Source organism: Colossoma macropomum, unplaced genomic scaffold (assembly GCF_904425465.1).
Source record: "Colossoma macropomum unplaced genomic scaffold, Colossoma_macropomum, whole genome shotgun sequence".
Lineage (NCBI taxonomy): Eukaryota > Metazoa > Chordata > Actinopteri > Characiformes > Serrasalmidae > Colossoma > Colossoma macropomum.
This window is the reverse complement of record NW_023494789.1, coordinates 31371333-31394904: the sequence shown is the minus strand read 5'-3', so window position 1 is coordinate 31394904 and position 23572 is coordinate 31371333. Positions and strand designations below refer to the sequence as shown.

Here is a 23572-nt window from a genome sequence, read left to right as displayed (position 1 = left end):
TTCACTGGCACTCTGTCTCTGTCTGCCTCTCTGCTTTTCTCTCTGTCTCTATCTGTCTTTCTGTCTCTCTCTTTCTCTCTGTGTCTCTCTGTCTCTCTCTTGGCTAACATCTTTTCTGGATTGCACACGTTACTTTTGGAAAAAAAATCATTCTTAATATTGATAGATAAATATTTAATGAGACTTGCCTTAAATTACAATATTGCTCCTTTGCATACAAGAGGCATCAGCAGCTGGGGCACAGGGACAGAACAGAACATGAATCTTTATTCAGCTGTCCTTTTTTTCTTTTATTCTCTTCACTTAAAATATCCTCATTTAATGAAATTAAATGTATGAATAATTGAGTCCTTGCAACAAAAAACAGTATATGTGATTTTTTGTGTAAAAAGCATATAAGCATGGTATGGCATTGTTTGATGCCCTATATTTAAAATAAAGGGGTCACTAAAATGTAAATAAAGCATTTTTTTCAATATAAAAGGTTGTACAAAATCAAATGGAAAACAAAATAACTGATCATCCTAAAAAGGGTGCTGGTTGATATATAGTTTTTTATTGAATGGGCTCAATAATGAAAATGTAAGAATGATTATTCATTGATTATTCTTTGTATGGTCTAACTCGGCCTATTAACGACATACAGTCTTTATCTGATGTATTTATAGCAGTAATGTGATGTTGAACAGATCTAACCAGATGTTATCAGCCCCTCAGATGAAAAGGTGGTGTGGTGTGTTATCATCTGCTAAAGAACCAGCAAGCATAGAATCAGTTCTTTCCCCTGAAATGTGAATCTAACACACAAAGCAGTCTGATTGTTAAAATCTGTGGAAAGAGGAACAAGATGTTTCCATGTATGGCTCCAACTGTGTGTTGCATTATTTAAAGCACTTTGGTTTATTGTTATGCAATGCTTCTCTTTCAGAAAGTCTCCCAAACCTATTTTTGGCAAATAAAAAGCAACGCTGTTCTCTTTGTAGATCTTAGGCAGGCAGTGTGAAGACATGCAGTCTGCAAAAAGGATAAGAACAAAAAACAGGTTCAGTAACACTTTATGTAATGTAGCAATTACAGTATACACATTATCTCCTGATCTTTATGCTTCTTACTCAGTTATTAATTGTCAGCCTTAGTATTCACTAACTACTATAATTACCCAGTAACTGCTATGAAACTAATCAGTGATGTAGTTATGAGCGTGAGAAGCTGAAGTGAGCAGCCACATACAGGTATCTTGGATTTAAGGAGATAAATGTACTGGGAAAATGCAAAATATAAACACTGTATGATGTAATAAATTATTACAATATTTCATTCACCTTTTTAAACCTGGTACTGTATCCATTATCTATGCTTTAATGCAGTGATATGAATAAATAACCTTAAGACTAAATGGCTCAAGACAGGTTAACCATGCCACATTTAATGTGTCTCCTAAGTATAATATAAATCATGATCCGTGTATGTTATAAAGACGAGGAGCAGGGAGGTACAGTGAACCTGAAATCAGAATGGATCATTTTGGTTCATGTGTCTGGACATATTACAGTTTTCTCAGTTGCTTAAACACTTTTGTCCACTCAAAGGCTTGTTGGCTAAAACAAAGCTTTTTCTTTGCAAGATGGCCAAATCTCCACAAAACACTAAACACAAGACACAAAAGCAAACTTTTCCATTAAACACTACAGCTTACAATCAGGACAGTACATTCCCTCAAACACTCACTACACACTGACCTAAAAAAGACCAAATACAGGTTTTCAGTTCCAGTGTTCAGCCTTCATTAATGCTGTATCTCAATGATGTACTATCTGCTAAGGGTTGGGCAAAATGGTGATGGCGGAATACAGAGTACACTGTCCAAAAAAGTAATGTAGTCAGAATACATTTAGAATATATTTACAATACCTCTTGGTAAGGCAGACAGGATTTTTTTTTCTTTACCTAATTCACTCTGTTCCTCTCTGTTACTGTTTGGCGGTGTTCTTCATGTAATTATTTTGTTAATACTTTAATACTTTTCAGTCTACTCAGGCTTTAGCAGGAATGTAAAGAAGCTGTTAAATTAATTTTGTGGGTAATTATTCTAAATATATTCTCCTAAAATGTTAAAGGTTACTGTATTCTGAATACTGTCTTTACAAAATGTAACTTGGAGTGAATACAGGTGCTTCATTTCTGTATTCTGAATACATATTCCCAATACTTGTATTTTGTTACATCCCAACCCTGGCTAAGACTTTACTGTAAACAGATTTAGAATGTGCCAAAGTGTAAGAATACCACAATGTGAAACTTATTCTTGTCTTCTGGGTAGTTTTACCAAAGATACATTCAAGTGCAATGTACTGTGTATCACCCCACAACAAAAAATATATTCATATATTCAAAAACAAATATATTTATTCCTTTTTCCATTTTTATACTCTTGAAACAAAGGTGAGTATACATCAGTGGAGGTTTAGACTGCGTCAGAGCCCAAAGAAGGCTTACATACAGACCATAACTGAGCTGAAATTTTCCGTGAAATTCAGACAAAACAGATCATCAGTCAAGGCCTGTCCATGACAGAACATCAAAGAAGAGTCCAACCTGTCAATATACTGGAGCATTCATTGTACAAATTTAAAAGCCTCAAGCTTGAATCTGACATATCTGTTACACATCCTTCTACTGACAAACACTGTCTCTGGCCTCCTGTGTGTCATTATTTGGGACAATTCTGCTTTCCACTTGTTGTTTTACACTCAGCTTTTGCTAGTAGTTATAGGGTCTTTGGTGAATCCACTGTCTGAATGTTTCACAATCTCAGTAAAAACGCCTGTTATTTTCAAACTTTTTTATGTAATGTCAGTCTTATAACCTGTTTCCTGTCTCATAGACACTTGTCTAAAAGCTATTTTATCGATGCTTACATGAGCAACTGATGATGTGCATGGCTGTCCAACAAACTTTTGTGTTTTTCTGTGAGGTCTGTGTTAATTGTTCTGTAAAAGTATGTGAAAAATGACTGAAAGCAATGAGAAAATTAACAGGTTTACTAAAGGACTCTTCTGCTTTGCTAAGATAGTAACAAAGATGTTCACATTGACACCAGTTTTGTTTAAATGTGTTTTAGTGATCAAGAAAAACTATAAGACAAAATTTTCTTTTTCTATAATCTTCCATCAAAATGTATGTTTTCTGAGTTTTGATCCCTTCACTGTGCACCAGAAGACAGGGAGAAATAATATTAACCAATAATATCATGTTTCACCTCCACCCAGAGCCCCCAACTATCCTCAGGTAAAACACTCAAGTAGCTTAGAGACCCTCCCTAATACCATGTTTAACACAGTCATACATACTGATACAGAAAGAAAATTTTCCCTTCACATGAACTGAAATGTTACCAGTGACACTAAAGCCAATCAGCTAAGATCCATCTCATCATTAAAGGAATGTTTCAGGAAAAAAACTGATTCATATAATTTTCCTTTTACCCCAACTGTAGTCGATCGGCCAAGGTGAAGATGGAGTCTAAATTTTCCTTCTTTAATTTAGAACTGCAGCAGTGAAGCTAATGTTGCTAACAGGTGTTTTCTGAAATCTCTGCCCGCAGTGCTAGCGTTGTTGCTAGCAACATTTGCTTCATAGATCTAGTTATAAACTAAAGAAGCAAAATTTGGACAAGACAAACATGTCTTGGCTGATCAGCTACATCTGGGGTAAATGGAAAATTGTGTAAACTTGATTTTTGCCAAACCATCCCTTTAAAGGAATACTCCAGCAGCATGTAACCTGATATCTGCACATGATCATTTACCACAGACAATAATTTTGTCATGTTTCCCTGTACTTACTGAACTATACTGACTCAAAACATACTTTCCACTGGCTTATTATCAGTAAGTTTTTTAGTCATTAGGATTTCTGTTCTTTTCTAAGTACAGATTGAAATTACCATGGTAATCAGCTGTACACTACATACAGTATGTGGAAGAAAGAGAGAATGAAAAACACTAGAGTAAACTAACAAATGTAGGTCATGGATGGTAGGTTCAAAATAATTATCATGCATGCAAACACTAAAAACAAATATGTTTGCAGCTGTAATTAGAGCCACTTTACTAATGCATATCACTATCTTTAATAAACATCATCATAAAGAGCTGAAGAAAGCACAACTTCTCTTCATCGCAGCTGTTATTATATCATTTGTATGTGCATCTTGACGATATCTTTTACTTATCATGTTCACTTTATACCTTCATACTATACGTGTCTCTCTCTCTCTCCCTCCCACTCTCTCTCTCTCTCTCTCTCTCTCTCTCTCTCTCTCTCTCTCTCTATATATATATATATATATATATATATATATATATATAGTTTATACAGCTGTGATTTGGTCATCATAGATCATCGTATCACATGCTTAGAAACATCGACAGGTTCAAAATTTGACGTAGTCCTGCTGTCACATTCTTCTTCAGAATCTGATCAAATGTGCTGCAGGTCAAATATTATCTTTATCTTTATCTAACATATATATTTTCTGCTTCTATATGTGCTCAAAATGTATATCTCAACCAATCAGATTGTGTCTTCAGGACTAACAGTTGTATATAATAACACATCTTTTCAGAATCATATACAATATACAATACAGAATTGTTTTTTGTCAAGTATTAGTATTATAATATTTAAAATATTAAAGATATTACAAATTGCGATAACAAAACAAAAAACATTGCTAACTGCAGAATTACATATACAACCATGGAACCTTCTAAATTACAGAAACAATGAACTACAAAGTAGGAAGATGATATGAACTAGAACTGTATTATAGAAAACAGAAAATCTCTATTGCTTCAGTTTGACCTTTGCAGTCACTTCTCTGAAAAAAGTGCCATTTTATAGCACTGACATTAGTATGCAGAGAAACGTCCTAACACACTTCATACACATTCTCTCCACACATGCCTGCAATCAAACTCCTGCAAGATGCATATGAGAGTCTTTGGAGAGACGCAACAGAGAAAAATCAGCCCAAAACACAAAGCTGTGATGACAATTTGTTGAAACCTTAGATGCTACACTTTCAATGAGTGGCTCTTTGAAGAACCATTTCTGTAAATAAGATGTTTGAGAATGAAGAACCTTTTTAAAGTTTAAAGAACCTCCACATGTAAGGATTCTGTACTGTATAATGTAAAGATTTTTCCAAGAACCAAGGAACCTCTATATCTAAGAGTGTAAAAGTGAAATAATTCCCTGCTATATAACTCTAGATGCTGAAATAACTCAGCTCACCTATACAGAAAAAACATTTGAAGCTAATGGATTTCTATTCTTCACACTATAACTCAGCAGCTCTCTCTCTCAGCTGATTCAGTGATGTAAAGTTCATAGTGGGTTTATCTGTGTTCTCTCAGGTTCAGACCACCACCATGTGTATCTCAGTGAGTCTGAGTGGTTCAGTGGTTCTGGGCTGCCTCTTCGCTCCCAAGATCCACATCATCCTGTTCCAGCCGCAGAAGAACGTCACCACGCTCAGAGTGGCCACCACCCGCTTCAGTGTCACCACCGGCCCTGGCTCCAGCTTCTCCCAAGGTATAGCACCACTGACCACCAGCTCTGCTGACTACTAGCACCACTGACTACTAGCACCACTGACCATCAGCACCACTGATAACCAGCATCACTGAAAACTAGTATCACTGACCATTAGTACCACTGACATTCAGCATCACTGACAACCAGTACCATTGACACCAGTACCACTGACCATCAGTACCACTGAGAACTAGCACCACTGACCACTATAGCACCACTGAAAACCAGGACCACTGACATCCAGCATCACTGACAGCTAGTACCACTGGCCATCAGTACCACTGACAACTAGCACCACTGAAAACCAGCACCACTGACCATGAGCACCACTGACATCCAGCGTCACTGATGGCCAGTACCTCTGACTATCAGTACCACTGACAACTAGCACCACTGAAAACCAGTACCACTGACATCCAACATTACTGACAACCAGTACCACTGACTAGTAGCACCACTGACAACCGATACCAGTGACCACCAGCACCACTGACCACTGGTCTGACCCAAGCCCAAGCCTGTAGATTATACACAAGATAATCTAGCCATACTTATATTTCTCACTTATATAGTGAGATTTTATTTCAGGTATATTGGAGCATTTATATTGGTTTATTTGCAATTAATTGTTAGCACAATGAAATAGGACGCTTTTACCTTTAAATGGTGTAAGAACAAATTGAGTTACACGCTTTGATATGACAGTGACGATTTACATTCATGGTATTGATGGTAGTGAAAATCTAAAGATACCCTCTTTTTATAATATGAGGAGATTTTAACTCTTAAATGCAGAAGTGTTTCACCAACATACACACCTTGGATTGTTAACATCTACAAACTGCCATGATTGTGTAAAACTGTCAAAATTTCATTGAAAACATCTAAACAATAAAATAAAATATATACAGTCATATTTTAATGTTTGATTTTTTTGTTTGACACTTGGATGTATGAGGGGTGAGGTTAGTGGTGGTACATTGTATAAAACAAGTATTAAACATAACATTCACTTTTTTATCATACAATATGTAGACTGTAAATCAGAAACATTGCCACTTGTAGATTACACTCATAAAATCATAAGAGCTGCTTGCCTTTCAGGTTTACAGCTATGGGGTTCCTTTGTAACAGAACCATTTAGTCATGATAGATTTATAATAATACATGTCCTTTACTTTTCTTATTTTGGGTAGCTCGTTTGAACTATTTAGCAAATTGAACATGAAACAGACTCTTTATATCATAACTACGCTTTATCAGATAGAGTTCTGTGTCTCCAAAGTTTAAGCGATGATGATAGTGAAAATAGCCATAAGTCTGATTAGGATAGCACGTCACTAAAAATATTTTTCTTCCCTGCAGCTTCAGCCGCCAACATTGTGCCAACAGTGTGTAACGGAAGAGAAGTAGTGGATTCGACAACATCATCTCTCTGAAAGACAAGAGTTCCGTCCATCTGCCAAATGCAGTATACAGATGAATCTTATCACTAGTCAATAAAACAGGTGTTTGCTGATATTAAGGAGGCCACTCTCAGTAAAGAGGGCCACTTATGTTGTTCTCAACGTGCTGTGAGTACAATTTCCCAATTCTCTCTCTCTCTCTCTCTCTCTCTCTCTCTCTCTCTCTCTCTCACTCTCTCTCTCTTTCTCTCTCTCTCTCTCTCTCTCTCTTTCTCTGAGAGTAGTTAGAAGTTATCAATGGGATGCCAATTGAAACTCTGTATACCCCTTCTTTTTATGGAACATATGATAAAGTATTATTTGAGACATGGAGTAAAATGATAGTAAATCTGTTCAATGTATTATATACAGGATGTTTTTAATGTAGATTTTTGGTGATTCAGGTTTGTGCTTTCTTGTAATTTATGTAAATAAAATGTGTTTTATATGAATATTAAAAAAAACTGTGGTTGATTCTATTTATTCGCAACATGATTTGATGATCATGTGGATTAAATTTCTACAATGCTAGGTTTTAATCATTTTTATATTTATATATTGTGATTAATAAAAACCTTTAAGGAATGCATTAGGTTTCCAATTACATGAAATTCAATAACACTCATCTTGATGCTTTTAATTTTCATACTTGCAAGAATTTTCTGTAATCATCGGTCACGCAAAGCATTCTGTCATTGGTCAGACCATCATAAATACACGAATGCACTACTATAATATCTCTTTGTGCATAACTTTTCACAGGGTTTATTTTCTTTCAGTGGGACCAAATGGTAAATACAAGGAGTCCTTTAATTAATAAGCATTAGTGTTAACAAAGTAGTTAGTGGGTCATCTTTTCCATGCTGTTTTAGGGCAATTATACTAAGCAATTAGAGCTGAGCTGCATGCTAAACTATAAGCTTTCACAGGGACTTTGTATTTCCTCACCATCTGTTGTGCATCCTGAGCAAACACACGAAAGTCACCTCATGAATATAAGAATAAACATTCAGCCCAACACTGAAAAGAGCTCACATCAGTTACCAGAAGAAGCCAAAAGACATACACAATAAGAGAGCGAACAGCTGGAGAATGTAGACTAACACTGCTAACACTGTTTCTGCTGCTGTATATTATTTCCATCTAGTGGACCCAGGTCAACACTGCAACAAAGACTAGGGCTATTAAACAGGAATTCCACAGATTCTTTAAAATTACATGTAATTCAATTGTTGAGATGTAAACAATATCATTCATAGGTGGTTCATTTTAGAGTAACTTTCTCATATTTCTTTACAGTGGTGGTGATGGGAACCAGGGGGTATGATGTCTACAACACAAATAAAACCATTTTATTTGATATTCAAAACAAGAGTGAACCTACATGTGTCCCCTGAGTTTTACATGTAATGTTGATGATGGTAAGACAGTGGTAAATATTAGAAAAAAATCTTTTAAAAATATAGTTTTCATAGTTTTCTTTGTGCACTATTTTGCATCACAATGCCCTGCATGTACCCATGAATAGATTTAAAAAATATAATTTAAGCTAAAATATAATATCTTATTACATACATATTATCACAAAACATAGTAGTAAATCTTTGAAAAATAGTTTTCTTTGGGGCCTATTTTGCCTCACAATGTCCTGCATGTACCCCTCTGCCACAAATACATTTTAAAAATGTGTTTTACACCAATATCTTATTACACATAAAACAGTTTCTCAGGCATCAGGAAATGTTTTTGTAACTATTTCATATAATAACTTTATGTGGTAGGTAGCGTTTAAAGGTATTAAACTCTTCAGATGTCTGGTTCCTATCGCCACCACTGTGGACAATTCTGACACAGTGATTTTCTCTATAATGGAGCATTTCATGCCAAACCACTCTGAATGACTTTATTTACATCTTATTGAGAGAATTATGCCAACATTTTAAAAAATCTGTTGAATTTTCTTCTTAACCCCTTACAAGGCCAGGGCCTGTTGGCAGGCCCAGGTTTTATTACACACTTATATAACCTAAAAATAGCTCAGTCAGTTTGTATTGAAGTCCCTGTAGTTACTGAATAATAAGCCTTAGTATGTAATAAGCCTGGGTGTTAAATGACTGGTTCACAGAATTTCACTTTTACCCCACATTGTTGATCATCCAAGACATGTTTGGTGTATGACATTTGCTTCTTTAGTTTTGTACTGGAGCTACAAGGCTAATGTCATGAGAATCTATGTCACTAGAAACGTGTCCCATAATGTGTTAGCTACATCAGCCTTGTAGCTCCAGTGCTAAACTAAGAAGCAAAAATCTTGGCTGACTGACAAGGTTTGGGGTAAATCTATGTATCTTTTTTAGTGATCCATTGCTTTAAATGAGCAGGACACACCAGCTCCTCACTTCTATTTCAGAATAACCTAATCAGTTTGCATTGTTTTCCATGTAGTTACTGAATAAGAAGTCTTAGGACGTAATAGGCCTGGGATTCTAAGGGGTAAACACAGCTAACCAAAGAATGAAGGCTGCTCACTGACACTATTATGTAAGTGCACAATAATTAAAGTCCTGATGAGATCACCGCAGGCCTACTTTATTGTTCATTAAATCACTAATAAATATCCTATACTAATGGGGGCCTAGTTGATTAGTCTTCCTTCCAGTGTGTGGTCTGTGGGAATCCAGACATCATGCTGGAAGCAAATTTCAAAGCAAATGACCCTATAAATTGTCATTGGCAGATTCCCAGGGATAGACTGAAGTGATTTGCTCACAGCCGATACCAATGCAAGTACCTGATTAATCGCTGGACAGATGTAGCTGAGCCATTCATGTGGACATTTTATAGGCTGTATTAATCAATCTTTTCCATACAGAAATTATTCTGAGCCGAATACTTTGAAAAAATACCCTGTTCCCAATGGTGATTTCATATGGTTGCATTCTTTTGATATAACTTGTCTACACTCCCATACTTATATCACTGTCATTTTAAACCCTTTTCAGATGACAGCAAATCCGTCTGCTGTGGTTTGACCAGGATCAATCACAGAGTTAAAGAAAAAGGCATTTAGCATTTATCATAATACCTCATAGTTCAATTCCCACCATCAAATGACATGGAGGAAATTGTCCTTTCGAGCTGATGAACTGATCTACGTTACAGTGAATTATTCATCCATTGTCTAAGACATCATTTATAATGATCAGGTTTCTAGAGCTATAACTCATTCTCTACCAAGGTCAGCTATACTGTTAGAGCACCAAAAGCAGGAACACTGCTCAATATACTGTAGTATTCATATTTTGAGGGAAGATATAGCCTATTTTCTGCCCAATGACAGCTGGGATAGGCTCCAGCACCCCACCGCGACCCAGAAGGATAAGCGGTTTAGATGATGGATGGATGGATATAGCCTATTTTAAAAACAGTAAGAGTTGTTACTATATTTTTTAAGTCATTTAAATGAATCTTGCCAAGAATGTGAAATTGAGCTATACAGTTGTAAGCAAAGGTTTGGGCACCCCTGGTCAAATGACATGTTTTGTTGAAAATAAGTACACATCCTCTATAGAGAAGACCCTCAGCACAGTTTTAACGCTTACAATCCCAGGATTATTACATACTAAGGTTTTTTTTATTATTCAGCAACTAAAGGGACTTCAGCACAAACTGGTTGAGCTTTTCTTGACTTATAGAAGTGTGGAATAAAACTCACCATTTAAATGGTTAATGCACAATTACTGTTTACTTGCTAAATTAAAATATTAAAATAAATAAATAAATAAAACATTAAATGTGGCCTGTGCATGAGTGATGCAACATTTTATATTTTATGTTTTCTTTTTTTTCCAATATGTTAAACTCAGCAAATAATTAGAAATGCACTAATATTTATAGAAAAATGTCCTACATAAATGTGTTTCCTGTAAAAGATGTGTTCACTTATTTTCACTTAGAAAATCAACAAAACATGTCATTTGACTGAGGGTCAAACTTTTGCATACAACTATGACTTTTTGGGGATTTTTAACTATCATTCTACATTTTCTGGACATTGCATGTTTAACTGTGTTACACAATACATAATGGCTAATATCATTTAATGGTTTATTCTCTAATCAGCTCTAACAATCTACCAAAGTGTTTAACATTAGAATAGATATGCTGAAACTAACTCCATAGTAGATTTAAAACATTCTGACTCCTGTTTTTATAACTGCTTTGTTTCCCAGAGCAGAAGGATTTGTTTCAGTGGTCTTAAACTGTCAGGTGCTTTTACACGACTAGTTCACTCACTGTTCCAGCAGCAGTAAAATCAGGCAGTAATCTGACAGTACGACTTTAACAGAGTTATCTATTGTTCCCATTTATGGCAGCTGCTAACCTATAAAGTGTGGAACAGGACAAGGTGCAGTAGGCCTATATAATGTACAACATGGGCAGATCTTTTCCATTATCTAATGTTCAAATGGTCTCAGATGGCACAGAGCTCCCCTCTGTCAACTGATTAACACAGATTAACAAAAGGTAGGAGTGGACAGATCGATACTGCAGTTTTGATACTAAGAGTTTTCTTTGAAGAGCAAACTCAATATCTGTTTTTTAGAACACTGAATGGAACTCATACTTCCACTCTTTTCTTCTGCTCCCCATTTTCACACAAACAACTATTGCGCATCCTGAAAGTCATCAGGAATAAGAATGAACATTCAGCCCAACAGTGAGGAGAGCTCACATCAGTTACCAGATGATGCCAAAAGATATAGCAAATAAGAGTCTGGACTACTGAAGAAGGAAGAGCAGCACGCTCACACTGTTTCTGCTGCTGTACGTTACTTCCATCTAGTGGACACAGGTCAGCATTGAAAGCCTTTTTAAAGACCACTTTTGACATGTATGTGGTTTTATATACCAAAAACAGTAATAATTCAATTTGTTTGATGATTTTCTAACCCCTCTTTATCCATTAAAGGGGAATTCCCCAGACTTTTCTACATAAAATCTCTGAGGTTTCTACATAATTAAATTGTTAATATGTAAACAAAGTAGTGTGGTTTAATTTAAAATGCTCCATTGCAGAGAAACTTGCTGAGTGAGAATTGTCTGGTGGTGGTGATCAGAACCAGATGTCTAAAATGTTTACTTCCTTTAAAAGCTCCCTTGCAGAAAGTTATTATTATTATTATTATTTTATTATTACATGAAATGGTTACGAATATGCTGCCTGGTGACTGAGACATTGTTTTCTGACTGTTCGGAGATAAAGTTTTGGCCTAAATAAATTTTAGAAACCGATTCATGGTGAAGAGGTACATGCAGGGCGTTCTAGGCACACTAGTCCGCAAAGACTTTTTTTTTTCAAATTTACCACTATTTTACTATCATCAGCATCACATATGAAACTGTAGATGCATGTAGGTTCACTGGTGGTTTTGGATAGTAAATAAAATGGATATATTTAGGTTGCAGAGATTGCGATCTCTGGTTTATATCACCACCACTGTCAAGAAATCAGATTTAGTAAGTTTCTCTTTTCAATTTTGAAAAATTGGTGGAATTTCCCTGACTGAAATATGTATACAAGCTCTTTTCTGATTGACTGCGCTGGATTGTGCCTCATTCAAAAGGCAGTCTAGGCTGAAATACTTACAACTTCCATGTGAATGGGTGCAGCTAAACCCGCTGTAGAGTAAAATAGGCGCATATATTCAAGTCTCTTTATCTTTTTGCATGGCCAATTTATATGGCCACGCCTCCTATGCAATAAATATTAAGGTTGTTGAAATGATCACAGGGAAGAAGAGTAATGCTAAATGCATACTGTGTGTTATAAAATTATAAAATACTTTCTCTTTGGAAATTTGTCCGAAAAGGAAATGGATATTATTAATTTTTGGAACTGTTAGTTTATGTTGAAACGTCATAGACATTTTGGCTTAACATGCCAAAATAATAACTTATTTCCTTTAAAGTTTGACATAATATTTTGGAATAATTTAATTTCTAATAAATTATAATAATTATTTATTACGTTCTCAAGTCAAACTCTCGAGATAATACGTAAAAATTCTGAGAAAATAAGTCATTATTTTAACATAATAAGTCAATATTTCAAGAAAAAACAAGTCTGGATTTTTCTGAGCTAAACTTTCCTGGTCATGGAGCTTTAAGACGGAGGGCGTGTGCGCACGCAGTGAGGAACAGTCACTCCTCCCGGAGCTCACTGACTGACTGACTGACTGAAAGAGAGAGAGAGAGAGCGCTACATTTACTTAATTGTTGTTAAGCACGGTAAGTTTGATGTTTATTTCAATCAGTCAGCCTGACATACATCGATAATAGCTGTTAAAGACTGATAAGTGTTCCTATCAAACGTATTATGTTGAGTGCATAGCTGCGTCTTGTTCTTACGAATGGTAAATTACTGGTTAATTAGCTTCAGATGCGACTTTGCATGTTGCATGTTGTAACTACGCTAACGTTTCGCTAGCTGCACTGCTAACTTTGAATGTGCGCTTCCACGGTATGTAGGTCAGCTAGTTAGACGTGAACTTCTCCCCGCATTGAGCACGGCTCGTACTGAAACTCTCCGTGCTACTGTAACACAACTAGCAAGCTAGCTAACGTAGGTGGCTAGCTTTTGACATACCGGTTAGTGTCCAAATTAGCAGAATAAGTTTATTTCCTCCTGGGCTGTTGGCTGACATTAGCAGGGGATGTTTAAGGCTACAGAAGTGATGTTGACATGCTAACACTAGCTAACTAACTAAACAGCTGACGGAATCTCTAGGGACTCCGTTGGGTTGTGCGCCAGAAGAGAGCATATACTTCTCTTCAGCGGACACTAGAGGCACTAGATGCAGTCGGCTGCTGGCCACTACTTACTGTAAACCCCGTCATGTCTGGGCAAGCCTTCGGTATTGAGTCGTCTTACTGGAACTGACCACCGCGGCCAAATCCAGATTCATGACCGCCCTACATTTGAATGCTTGGCTCAGACGTTTCTATGCTTTTCAGCTGTGCTTGGCTTCGCAGCCTCTCCTGTTTCTCTGTCAGTGATAGTTACACGTGCATTCACGTAATCGATGTGAACTGCATATATAAACTGTCCCAAGGGATTTAGACACCCCTTCTAATTTGTAGATTTAGCAATTTTAAAGGCTAATTAAACAGATCTTCAAAATGTCTGCTTTATTCCATCACTGAGAAAAAACAAAGCTGTGTAGATTGTTTTGGTGAAAAACACTCCATTCTGAAGAAACTTCATGAGTCAGAATAGGCTCACAATGGCAGTGATAGGAACCTGGAGTCCAAAGCCTGTAAAAGTTAGCTCATAGAAGGCTCCCTCACGGAATTGTAATGAAAACGTAAACAGAGCATTGTAAAGAAAAACGGCACCTCAAGAAAACTGTTTATGTATTCAGTACCATTTAAGTGCTGTTAGCATTACATACTAAACTCACAATGCGTGTGTAGATAATAACAATAAACAAAACTGGTTGTTTTCGCAACGTAGACGTCATGATACCTGATTCCTATCACTAATGTGAAGAAATCAGAATCTGTTGATTTCAATGTGTAATGGACCATTTTTCTTCAAAACACTATGTGGCTTTGGTTTCACCTCAAGACACTGAAATTCTTTTCTATTCTTGTCTATACCTTTCTATTACTATAAGTCAAACATTAGTCAAAGCATGTAACCCTGTGAATAATCTGGCAGTGTAAGCATTACACCTATACTGCTATATCTGTTTTAGGAAAAGGAGAAATGGCGCCAAAGAGAAAGGCAGCATCTGCAGCCAAAGCGGGAGGGAAGAAGATAAAGGAGGAGCCAGAGACCCCAGTAAAAGACAAGTTTGCATCTGCAAAGGAGGCTCTGAAAGCCACAGGACCACAGACTAAAGCCAAGAGGAAACCAGACAGCTTTTGTAACCTGTCAAATCCTGAGGTTATAACAGAATTTTTTTTTTCCATATCCATTTTAATTCATTGTGAGTTAAGTTACAGTTTACAGATGATATCCACTTGCACGTCTTACATCACTATCTATCAGTTAAAACCACACAAATGATTATTTCTTCGTATTTCTGTTCTATATATGAATGTGTAAACATCAACTTCCTTACATTGAAATTTCCAGTAAATTGCAAAACACCCCATTATAAATAGAGTTGGAAGATCTGTGTCAGTGGTATGGAACATATACAGGAGTCAGTATTTATTTAATACATAACTATTTCTCTGTGAAAACCCTCATACCAATTATTTGGTCTTACAGGTGCACGAGGACTATGACTGTATGCTGAATCAGACTAACATAGGAAATAACAACAACAAATTTTATGTGATCCAAGTCTTAGTTGATGGAGGAAGGTACTATTGCTGGACAAGATGGGGCAGAGTGGTAAGTTACATTTGTGTCTAATATAACATTATTATATTAAGTTCATTATAGACTGCATTATTTTGTTTTACCTCTGAAACAGCAGGCCTGTGCACTTTTTTTAGTGCTAGCTAAAAAGTCTAAAATGTTTAGTAGCACAAAGAGATCTTTCCTAGCACACATAGGACACCTGGTCCATTTTAAAACATATTTTTGTAATGTAAACATAAATTGCTTTTACAGACATTTTAGTTTATACATAACTGAGAATTTTAATGAATTTACTTATTAAAAAATTTCTGAAACCATAGCAGGAAAAAAAAGAAACCAGAGCAGCATACGCCCATACAAGGGGACTCTTTGCCTTTTCTCCTAGGTTGACGACTTGTCAAGATTTTGGCTTGTTGTGGTAACATGTAAAACTGAAAAAAATATGTTTTCATTGTTTGTTGTTCTGTTTAACTTCACCTATCACTGTTAGCATACCTAGAGAAATAACCACACTACCTGATGTGCCTCATTAACAATGCATCCATGACTACGCACCCTTGGCAATGCACCCTTGGCACTGAGCTAGAGTTAAAGCTCTCATGTTTCATGGCAGGATAATAATATAATATCCATTACGTTAGTATATTGTCTGTTGTTGCAGCACGCCAATTAGTCTGTATGTAGTGTTTGTTTCTATCGCAGATTAAGCAAAATCACTGATAGCAATGCACACAATTGCACATGTGTGAGTGAATAAATATTTATCTTTGCACAGAATATATTTTATTCGCAAATTACTCACAATCAAAACTGTCACACTGTGCACACTGTAATTCACTCTGTAATTTGTACCATTTAAGTATTGAATTTCAATACCCAACCTTTTTTACTTCTGTTAGTGCTTATAGAGTTCTCCTTTCTTTTTTTTTTCTTTCCCCTTTCCAGGGAGAGTCAGGACAGAACAATTTAGCTGGCCCTTCAAATGTTGATACTGCCGTTAAGAACTTTGAGAAGAAATTCAAAGACAAGACGAAGAACAACTGGAGTGATCGGGAAAACTTTGTCTCTTATTCTGGGAAGTACACTCTGATAGAGGTGGATGGGGACCAGGATGCTGAAGTGAAAGTAAATAAAAAAAATTCAACAAATTAAGTAGTTAGATACTGTTATTTCAACAGTAAGACTAAATATGACCTATATTTTCAGCAGTTACTTATTCTAAGCCCTACTCGGACAGGATTAGTTTTCCATGGGGAGATGAGGTAATGCCAGTCTACCTCAGGACATCTGTAACGTTTATGAGCGATTCGCACAGGAAAAGAAATCTCGGTTTATATGACGGAGATGGGAGTGGCTACTCGATTTGTGCCCGCCTCACCCTAAAAAATAGTAGAAAAGATGTTAAAACATTTAATTTGTTAAATTTCATTTGCCCTAACCATTTACCCCACTGTCTTAAGTGAATGCAGTGCATCATATCTGTAATTTTTATAAGTTTTGAGTACACATGAGACAAGAGAGTACATTCCATATTGGCTTGATTTAACCACAGAGAACAATGAGGCTAGCTTCTTTTTTGAATTTTACTGTTCCACCTTAAATGGTGCAGCAGTTACAGGTACATTCTGGTGCCTCAGGCATTCAAATAATAACTGCTGCACCATTTAAGTTGGAATGGGAAAGTTCTAACAAGAAGCTGACTTAAGCTTATTCAGAGAACACAAGTAAGTGCTTCTTCGACTGTCTCCATACTTGAAACAAAAACCCTTTCCACATGATATGATAGCATTTTACTGACATGTCGACAGGATTAATATAACGTGAGGTCGTTTTTATATTTTTTTGGAAGGTAAAATGCGTCGATATCCTTACTTGCCACAGTGTGCAGTCGGTAAAATGATTGACATGGTGCATTTGGGCGTAAAATCACAGAAACACCGGTAATAATTTCATTATCCCACTTTCTCCTGTTAAACTAATCCCATCAGAATAGGGCTTTACACATTTAACAATGAACGCAGTGGTTTTTGACATGGATGTAAGGTTATTGGAAAAAAACGAACTGGTGTAGGACGTTCACATTTACATGTAGGTTCTTTAAAAAAACATTGTTCTTTATGTAGGAACATTTATTTATAAAACCCTTTTCAGATGGCATTAGTTTTTCACAAGGAGGTGGGGTAATGTGATTTTTACCAGCTTTTCTCAGTGATTTTAGTCTCATCCGATTGTGCCACGTCAGTCACGACCTGCTTCAATAAACATTCCAGCACCTTTTACCTGCTGTAAAACGAGCCGTAAAAATAACCTCAGTTTATATTAATTTTGTGTGAATTGACATGTTGGTAAAACGCCGTCATGTAGAAATAGAGTTTCTTAAGTTTGGAGACAAAGAAGCATTTGCTTTTGTTTTCTGTGGCTAAAACCAAGCCATTATGTAACATTACAGTCTTATCTCACGTGTACAAAAAAAGAAAAAGTTTGATCTTATGCAGTGAAGTTGACTGCAGTGCGTTCCCAAGCTGATGGTGATGCTAACTGACTGTATTCACATAGGACAGCTAGATAAATGGTTCAGGTAAACCGAATGTTAATTAAATGTTTTGACGTTTTCTGATTTTATTCTGGGGTGAAGTGCGTAAATCGAGTACCCACTCCCATCTCTGTCATTTCAGATTTCTTATCCCGTGCAAACTGATCATAAACATTACAGACATCCGATGGCAAACTGGCATTACCCACCTCCCCATGGATAACTAATCTTGTCTGAATAGGGTGTAAGAGTATAGTGACCGCTTCCCACATTAACTCCAACAAAGTGGGTCTCCATTGTTTGTGTCCATAGAGATGTGACGTGTGAATTATAGTATAAGTAGTGAATTGTATTAAAACGTGAATACTGTTTGGATAACTCCTGCACTCTATCACTGTTGCTGGTTTTATGTGTTACTCAGGTTGATGTTGTAGATGCTGGAGCTGCAACGGTGAAAAAGAACATTCTGCCTTGCACACTGGATGATTCCACTCAAAGACTCATAAAGTTCATCTTCAACAATGACATGTTCAAAGAAGCCATGGAGAACATGAACCTGGGTGTGTCCTCAGTTCAACTTGTTTGTCTGGTTTAGACCTCAAGATGGCCAAAGACTTTTAACTTTCTAAACCTGACTTACAGCTAAGGCAAGGTTATTATAGGCTTGTAAGACAGTATTGCAGTGACTGGCTGTTTATTAAAGTCAGCCCTCAAAAAGTCGGTGTAAGCTTGATTGGGATGTCTGACTGTTCTTCTAAGTCAGTTTCTAAGTCATCTTCACAGAGCAAGGCATGTTTGAAAATGAAAGAAAAATGAAAATGATCTTGTATTTCTAACTAATTCTGTCTCCTTACACAGACATTAAGAAGATGCCACTGGGGAAGCTGAGTAAGCAGCAGATTGCAAAAGGGTTTGAGGCATTAGAGGAGATTGAGGAGGCCATAAAGAAGAAAAGTAATCAAAACACATTAGCAGAGCTCACTTCTAAGTTCTTCACCATTATTCCGCATAATTTTGGCCGCAATAGACCACCTGTCATCAATGATGCTTCCATCCTTCAGAGCAAGAAGGAGATGCTTCTGGTAAAGTGCTTCTCTACATTTTTTCCCTTGCCTTCCATACATTTTTTGACACTGTCAATGCATTTTCCTAGTTTGACCCTTCAAGCCATCCATAGTTCCAGCCTGAAGCCCAGCTGCTTGTGTGCTGTTGCTGTGGCTCTGCGACTACAGCCTTCTTGCTTGAGCTTTAAAATATCAAGTTCCATTGATGGCTCTCTTGATAAACACTACTCCAAAATATCATTTACAAGCAAAAAAAAGTACTACTTATAAGGTAAACTACGCTGGACAGTGCTCGCAGGAGAACTATGAAGGAATTAACAATCCACAAACTAACAAAAGCAATAGTGGAAAGCTCCAGTTACCCTTGAAACTAGATGTAATATAAGAGTGTAACGTGATGCTAATAAGTTAAACACAGTTTCCAGTTTTCATGTTCACCCTACATACATGCATGTTTGGGTTAAAGTTGATTATTAAAGATAAAGAATGCATACTGATGAAGGTTATTTTGTCCACTTAGAACAAAATCACTACTTTTTAAATAGAAAAAAACAAATTTCTTAGGGTCCAATAAGAGCAAACAAGATGAATAAGAGGAATTGCAAAGAACTGCACAAACTACCGTGAATAATCACAATGAATAATTTTACATGTTTGACAGCCTTAACTCACACGCTTGTAAAAAAAAAAAATACAGTATGTGTTCTCTCTTGTTGTCACCCCTGGTAGGTCTTGGCGGATATAGAGATAGCCCAATGCCTCAAAGCTGAGTCAGAAAAGGCTAAAGAGGAGATGATAGAGACTGCGCCTCATCCAATAGACCAGGACTACCAGTCTCTCAAATGCAACCTCACCTTACTGGATAAGAAATCCAACGAATTTAAGGTACAGTGGCCTGTTAAATTTTAAATTCATACAACAGCAAATGCTTGATGTACAAACCTGAATAAGATGTTAAGGTTTAGAGTGAATTGAGAAATGCTCTAACATGTATAAAAAACCTAACAGCAAATTTCATGTCTAATTGCCATTTGCCATTTCTCTGACATGTGTTAAGATAATTGAGAAGTACTTAAAAACCACTGGCCAAGGACTCACCTTAGTGGATGTGTGGGAAGTAGACAGAGAAAAAGAGGTGAGATCATGTTAAACTGTGTGTAAAGTATGTATATATTGTATGTTTATGTGCTGTGTGTAGTATTTTCAATTGCTCGGATCCTAGATGTTCACCCGTTCAGCTTAACTTTCCAATTAAATATGTATATTGCAGTGTCTGTGCGTGAATGTGTATCTGTGCTTGTGTAGGCAGAGCGCTTCACTGAGAACGATGCTGTGGAGAACCGGAAGCTGCTATGGCATGGCACAAATGTGGCAGTGGTCGCGGCCATTTTGAAGAGTGGTCTTCGCATCATGCCCCACTCTGGTGGACGGGTGGGCAGGGGGATCTACTTTGCCTCTGAAAATGCAAAATCTGCTGGTTATGGTGAGGACTGATGACTTCCTCATTAAGTGTCAACACTGGAATAAAGGAGAAACTAGGAAGCATTTAAGATTGTCTTGAAACTTGGCCAGTTTTCATTGTGGCATTATTACCACCACTGGTACCTCCCACCTGCTGTTTTCACTAGGCCTATGCGATAAGGCAAACACACATCACAGATGATTGACAAGTGACCTGATGACAAAGCCAATAATCTCACCATTACTGGGGAGAACAAATTAAATTTTAAACAGCTTGCTAGGCTATAGTAGAGCACTGTCTTGACTTTATTTATTTAATTTTTTGGGAAAGATTAAGACTCAACTCGCATGCAGTTACCCGAAAAAGAGGACCCTGACCGGTACAGGCCTAGCTGAATTCTGGAGTGTCTACTTTGCAATGACAGAAAACACCTTGGTTTCTTAGTTCATTAATCATATGAACATTTTACCTGTCTGAAGTTCTTCCACAAGGGGGAGCGAAGAGCCATGAACCCATGCCAGCAGTACTTCATACATGCATGTGTAAAATGTTTGAATTTAATGTGTGCACAGAAAGGCATATACATGTCTTTTTTAATTTGGTATCCTTTCTTGCAGTCCGCCCTTCCAACAACACTGGGATCATGTTTCTCAATGAAGTTGCTCTGGGAAGGGAACACACCATCACTGTAGATGACTGTAGCCTAAGAAAGCCTCCTAATGGCTATGACAGTGTGGTAGCACGTGGAAGACAAGAACCAGGTTTGGATTATCTTTTGTTTCCTCAAAATTCTATCTTCTGTTGTGGTAGCTGTTAATATCTGCAGAAATTTGAACTAGTTTCATGTAAGATTCTTACTTTTGTAGTTACTGAAACCTTCTTATGTCCTCAATCACTGTTTTATTTATTTATTTATTTATTTATTTATTTTTGTACTTCACAGATCCCTCAAAAGATGTCGTCATTGAGTTGGATGGTAAGAAGGTGGCAGTGCCACAGGGAAAACCCATAAACCAGCCTCAATATGAAAACAGCCATTTCTATAACAGTGAGTATCTAATTTATAAAGAGAGTCAGTGTCGCATCCGCTACCTGCTGGAGCTCCACTTTAACAGCTTCTACTAAGCAGACTGGTAAATTAGAAAAAAAAGGAAATTGTTCTGGTAATAACATGAAGGTTTAAATTGCACTTTATTAAGCAAAAGACTTTGCTCTGTCAAGAGTCTGATTTGCTGACATATCAAGCATAGTTTCACGTGAGTAAATCACACAGATTGATATCCGAGATCACTCGGCAACCGAAAAGTGATTTATGAACATACTTTTCATGTGAGAGACACTTAATAGAATCATTTTGAATGTTGGTATATACCAAGGTACTTAATGTTCTTCATAAATCTCTCAACCTGTGAATTATTACAGTAAATGAGCATACCTTCTAATAATTCAAAATGTTTTGCAATACATTTGTAAAGACATTTTGTAGTTAAACATTTACATTTTTTCAGTTACAAATGTAACATTTTCAATTTTATCATTTTGGGTTTTCTGTTTGGAAAAGTCAGGTTCATGTTAGAGTTAGAAGTTATATTTCTTTGTTCAAATCTTGTACATTATTAAAGTTACATGGTGCCGCTATATTCATCCATACTGCTTGAGCATTGTATGGGCAAATAGACTCTTGAAAAAGCTTGAGAATTGCATTTAGAATATGTTGCCTTTTGCTTTTGTTATCTACATGATGTAGATGTAAAGCAACATTGGTGATGTTTTTGGGCTTCCTTTCAAAGGAGCTTTAGTTTCAAATGTACGTAAATTTGTCAAGTTATATGATAGCTTTTTATCTTATTTCAAAATTGGCTTTTCAAAAGTCTTACTTGGCATGGCTCTCATTCCAAATCCTTCAAAATACAGTATAATGTGGTTGCTAATGTTTTTGTTATAAGCATAGCGTTTTCAAGTACTCGCTCACAAGATATTATGATGGCCCATTCATCATTTACTCTTACGTGTAAACATTTATATGTGTTTGGTTATTATTCCTTTTTATTATGATCTTACATTACTTAATATGTTATGCAGAGATCACTTCATGCTTATGCTTCATTCTTTTAGCACCATGACAGATCAGTAATAGTGGCTACTGATGTTCTTTTGAAAATTGTATAACAATTTGGCACTTGATAATGTATCCCTTCATATTGCACTTCAGGATGTACTGTAGATTATGGACAGCATTTAGCCAAAGACTTTTTTTTTCATGCTTCAGAGTTATTTCACACTTGTTATAATAGATTTTGAATGAATGTTTAGGTCCTAAGAGTGCCTTGGTGACGTCATTGCTGTAATAACTTTAAATCATGCAAAAAATAAATAATTGTGTTAACCCCTCAAAGACTTGTGGCATTATTGGTACTGTAGCCAGTAGGTGTCACTGTTGAGAATTTACTCCACATCTGCCCATGCACTCAGTCAAACCCCTAACATTCTGTTTGCTTAGCCAGACCAGCTGTATGCACAAAGTGTTTTAAAGGCCTATTAAATGAAGCCGTTTGATGAGTCGTTTGTTCACGCTCAGCTACATTAACCAAGATTTCCTTCTATTCTTTTTGTATACAAAAATGTTAAACATAACAATATTTTATTACAATATTGTTACAAATTTTAATAATCTTAAAAAAATGGGTTTTTTTAGATTATTTATAATAGAACCCACCCACCCCACCCAACCACACACACTTCTGCCATTATTAAGCTTAGTCCACTTAGTATTATCTATAGCAGCCTCATGAGGATCCACCTGAGATGCTTTTCCAACTGTACTGAAAAAGAAACACAGATGCTGAGATCTTGTTTGATGTTGAAAGGTACATATAATGAATATTTTGAATATAAATGTATACATAGACTTTTTTCCCCACTTTTCTTTCCAATTTAGCCATGACCAGTTCTACCCTCTAGCTGGGTCTCCCCCATCACATGATGCTACAAAGCAGGGTCAAGGCCAGCTTCTTCTGAAACACATGAAACCAGCACCAACACAGTTTCAAACTGCCACTAATACAGTGGTATTGGACAGCTCAACACGCT

The 23572-nt window shown here is 36.5% G+C and overlaps 2 protein-coding genes across 2 annotated transcripts in view; both read left to right on the top strand.

Moving 5' to 3' along the window:
- Window positions 1–7216, top strand: part of grm2a (glutamate receptor, metabotropic 2a) — a 57638-nt gene extending 50422 nt beyond the window's left edge. The window contains exons 4-5 of the mRNA XM_036570972.1: window positions 5421–5598; window positions 6967–7216. Coding sequence (XP_036426865.1) covers window positions 5421–5598; window positions 6967–7040 — 252 coding nt within the window. The 3' untranslated portion in view covers window positions 7041–7216. The remainder of the gene's footprint in view (window positions 1–5420; window positions 5599–6966) is intronic.
- Window positions 7217–13228: 6012 nt separating this feature from the next.
- On the top strand, window positions 13229–22845 carry parp3 (poly (ADP-ribose) polymerase family, member 3). Its single transcript, XM_036570971.1, has 11 exons — window positions 13229–13337; window positions 14807–14997; window positions 15328–15453; window positions 16369–16548; window positions 18378–18516; window positions 18815–19038; window positions 19750–19905; window positions 20078–20155; window positions 20326–20503; window positions 21100–21243; window positions 21426–22845. Exons 2-11 carry the CDS (start codon window positions 14818–14820, stop codon window positions 21605–21607), a joined length of 1587 nt encoding a protein of 528 aa, XP_036426864.1. The 5' UTR covers window positions 13229–13337; window positions 14807–14817; the 3' UTR covers window positions 21608–22845.
- The last annotated feature ends 727 nt before the right edge of the window (window positions 22846–23572 follow it).

What these genes read in the sequence shown, in the direction of transcription:
- parp3 (XM_036570971.1), top strand. Translation starts at nt 14,818, where the DNA reads ATGGCGCCAAAGAGAAAGGCAGCATCTGCAGCCAAAGCGGGAGGGAAG. An exon ending in GTAACCTGTCAAATCCTGAG is followed by an intron (nt 14,998 to 15,327) that starts GTTATAACAGAA and finishes TTGGTCTTACAG; the next exon opens with GTGCACGAGGACTATGACTG. An exon ending in TGCAAAATCTGCTGGTTATG is followed by an intron (nt 20,504 to 21,099) that starts GTGAGGACTGAT and finishes CCTTTCTTGCAG; the next exon opens with TCCGCCCTTCCAACAACACT.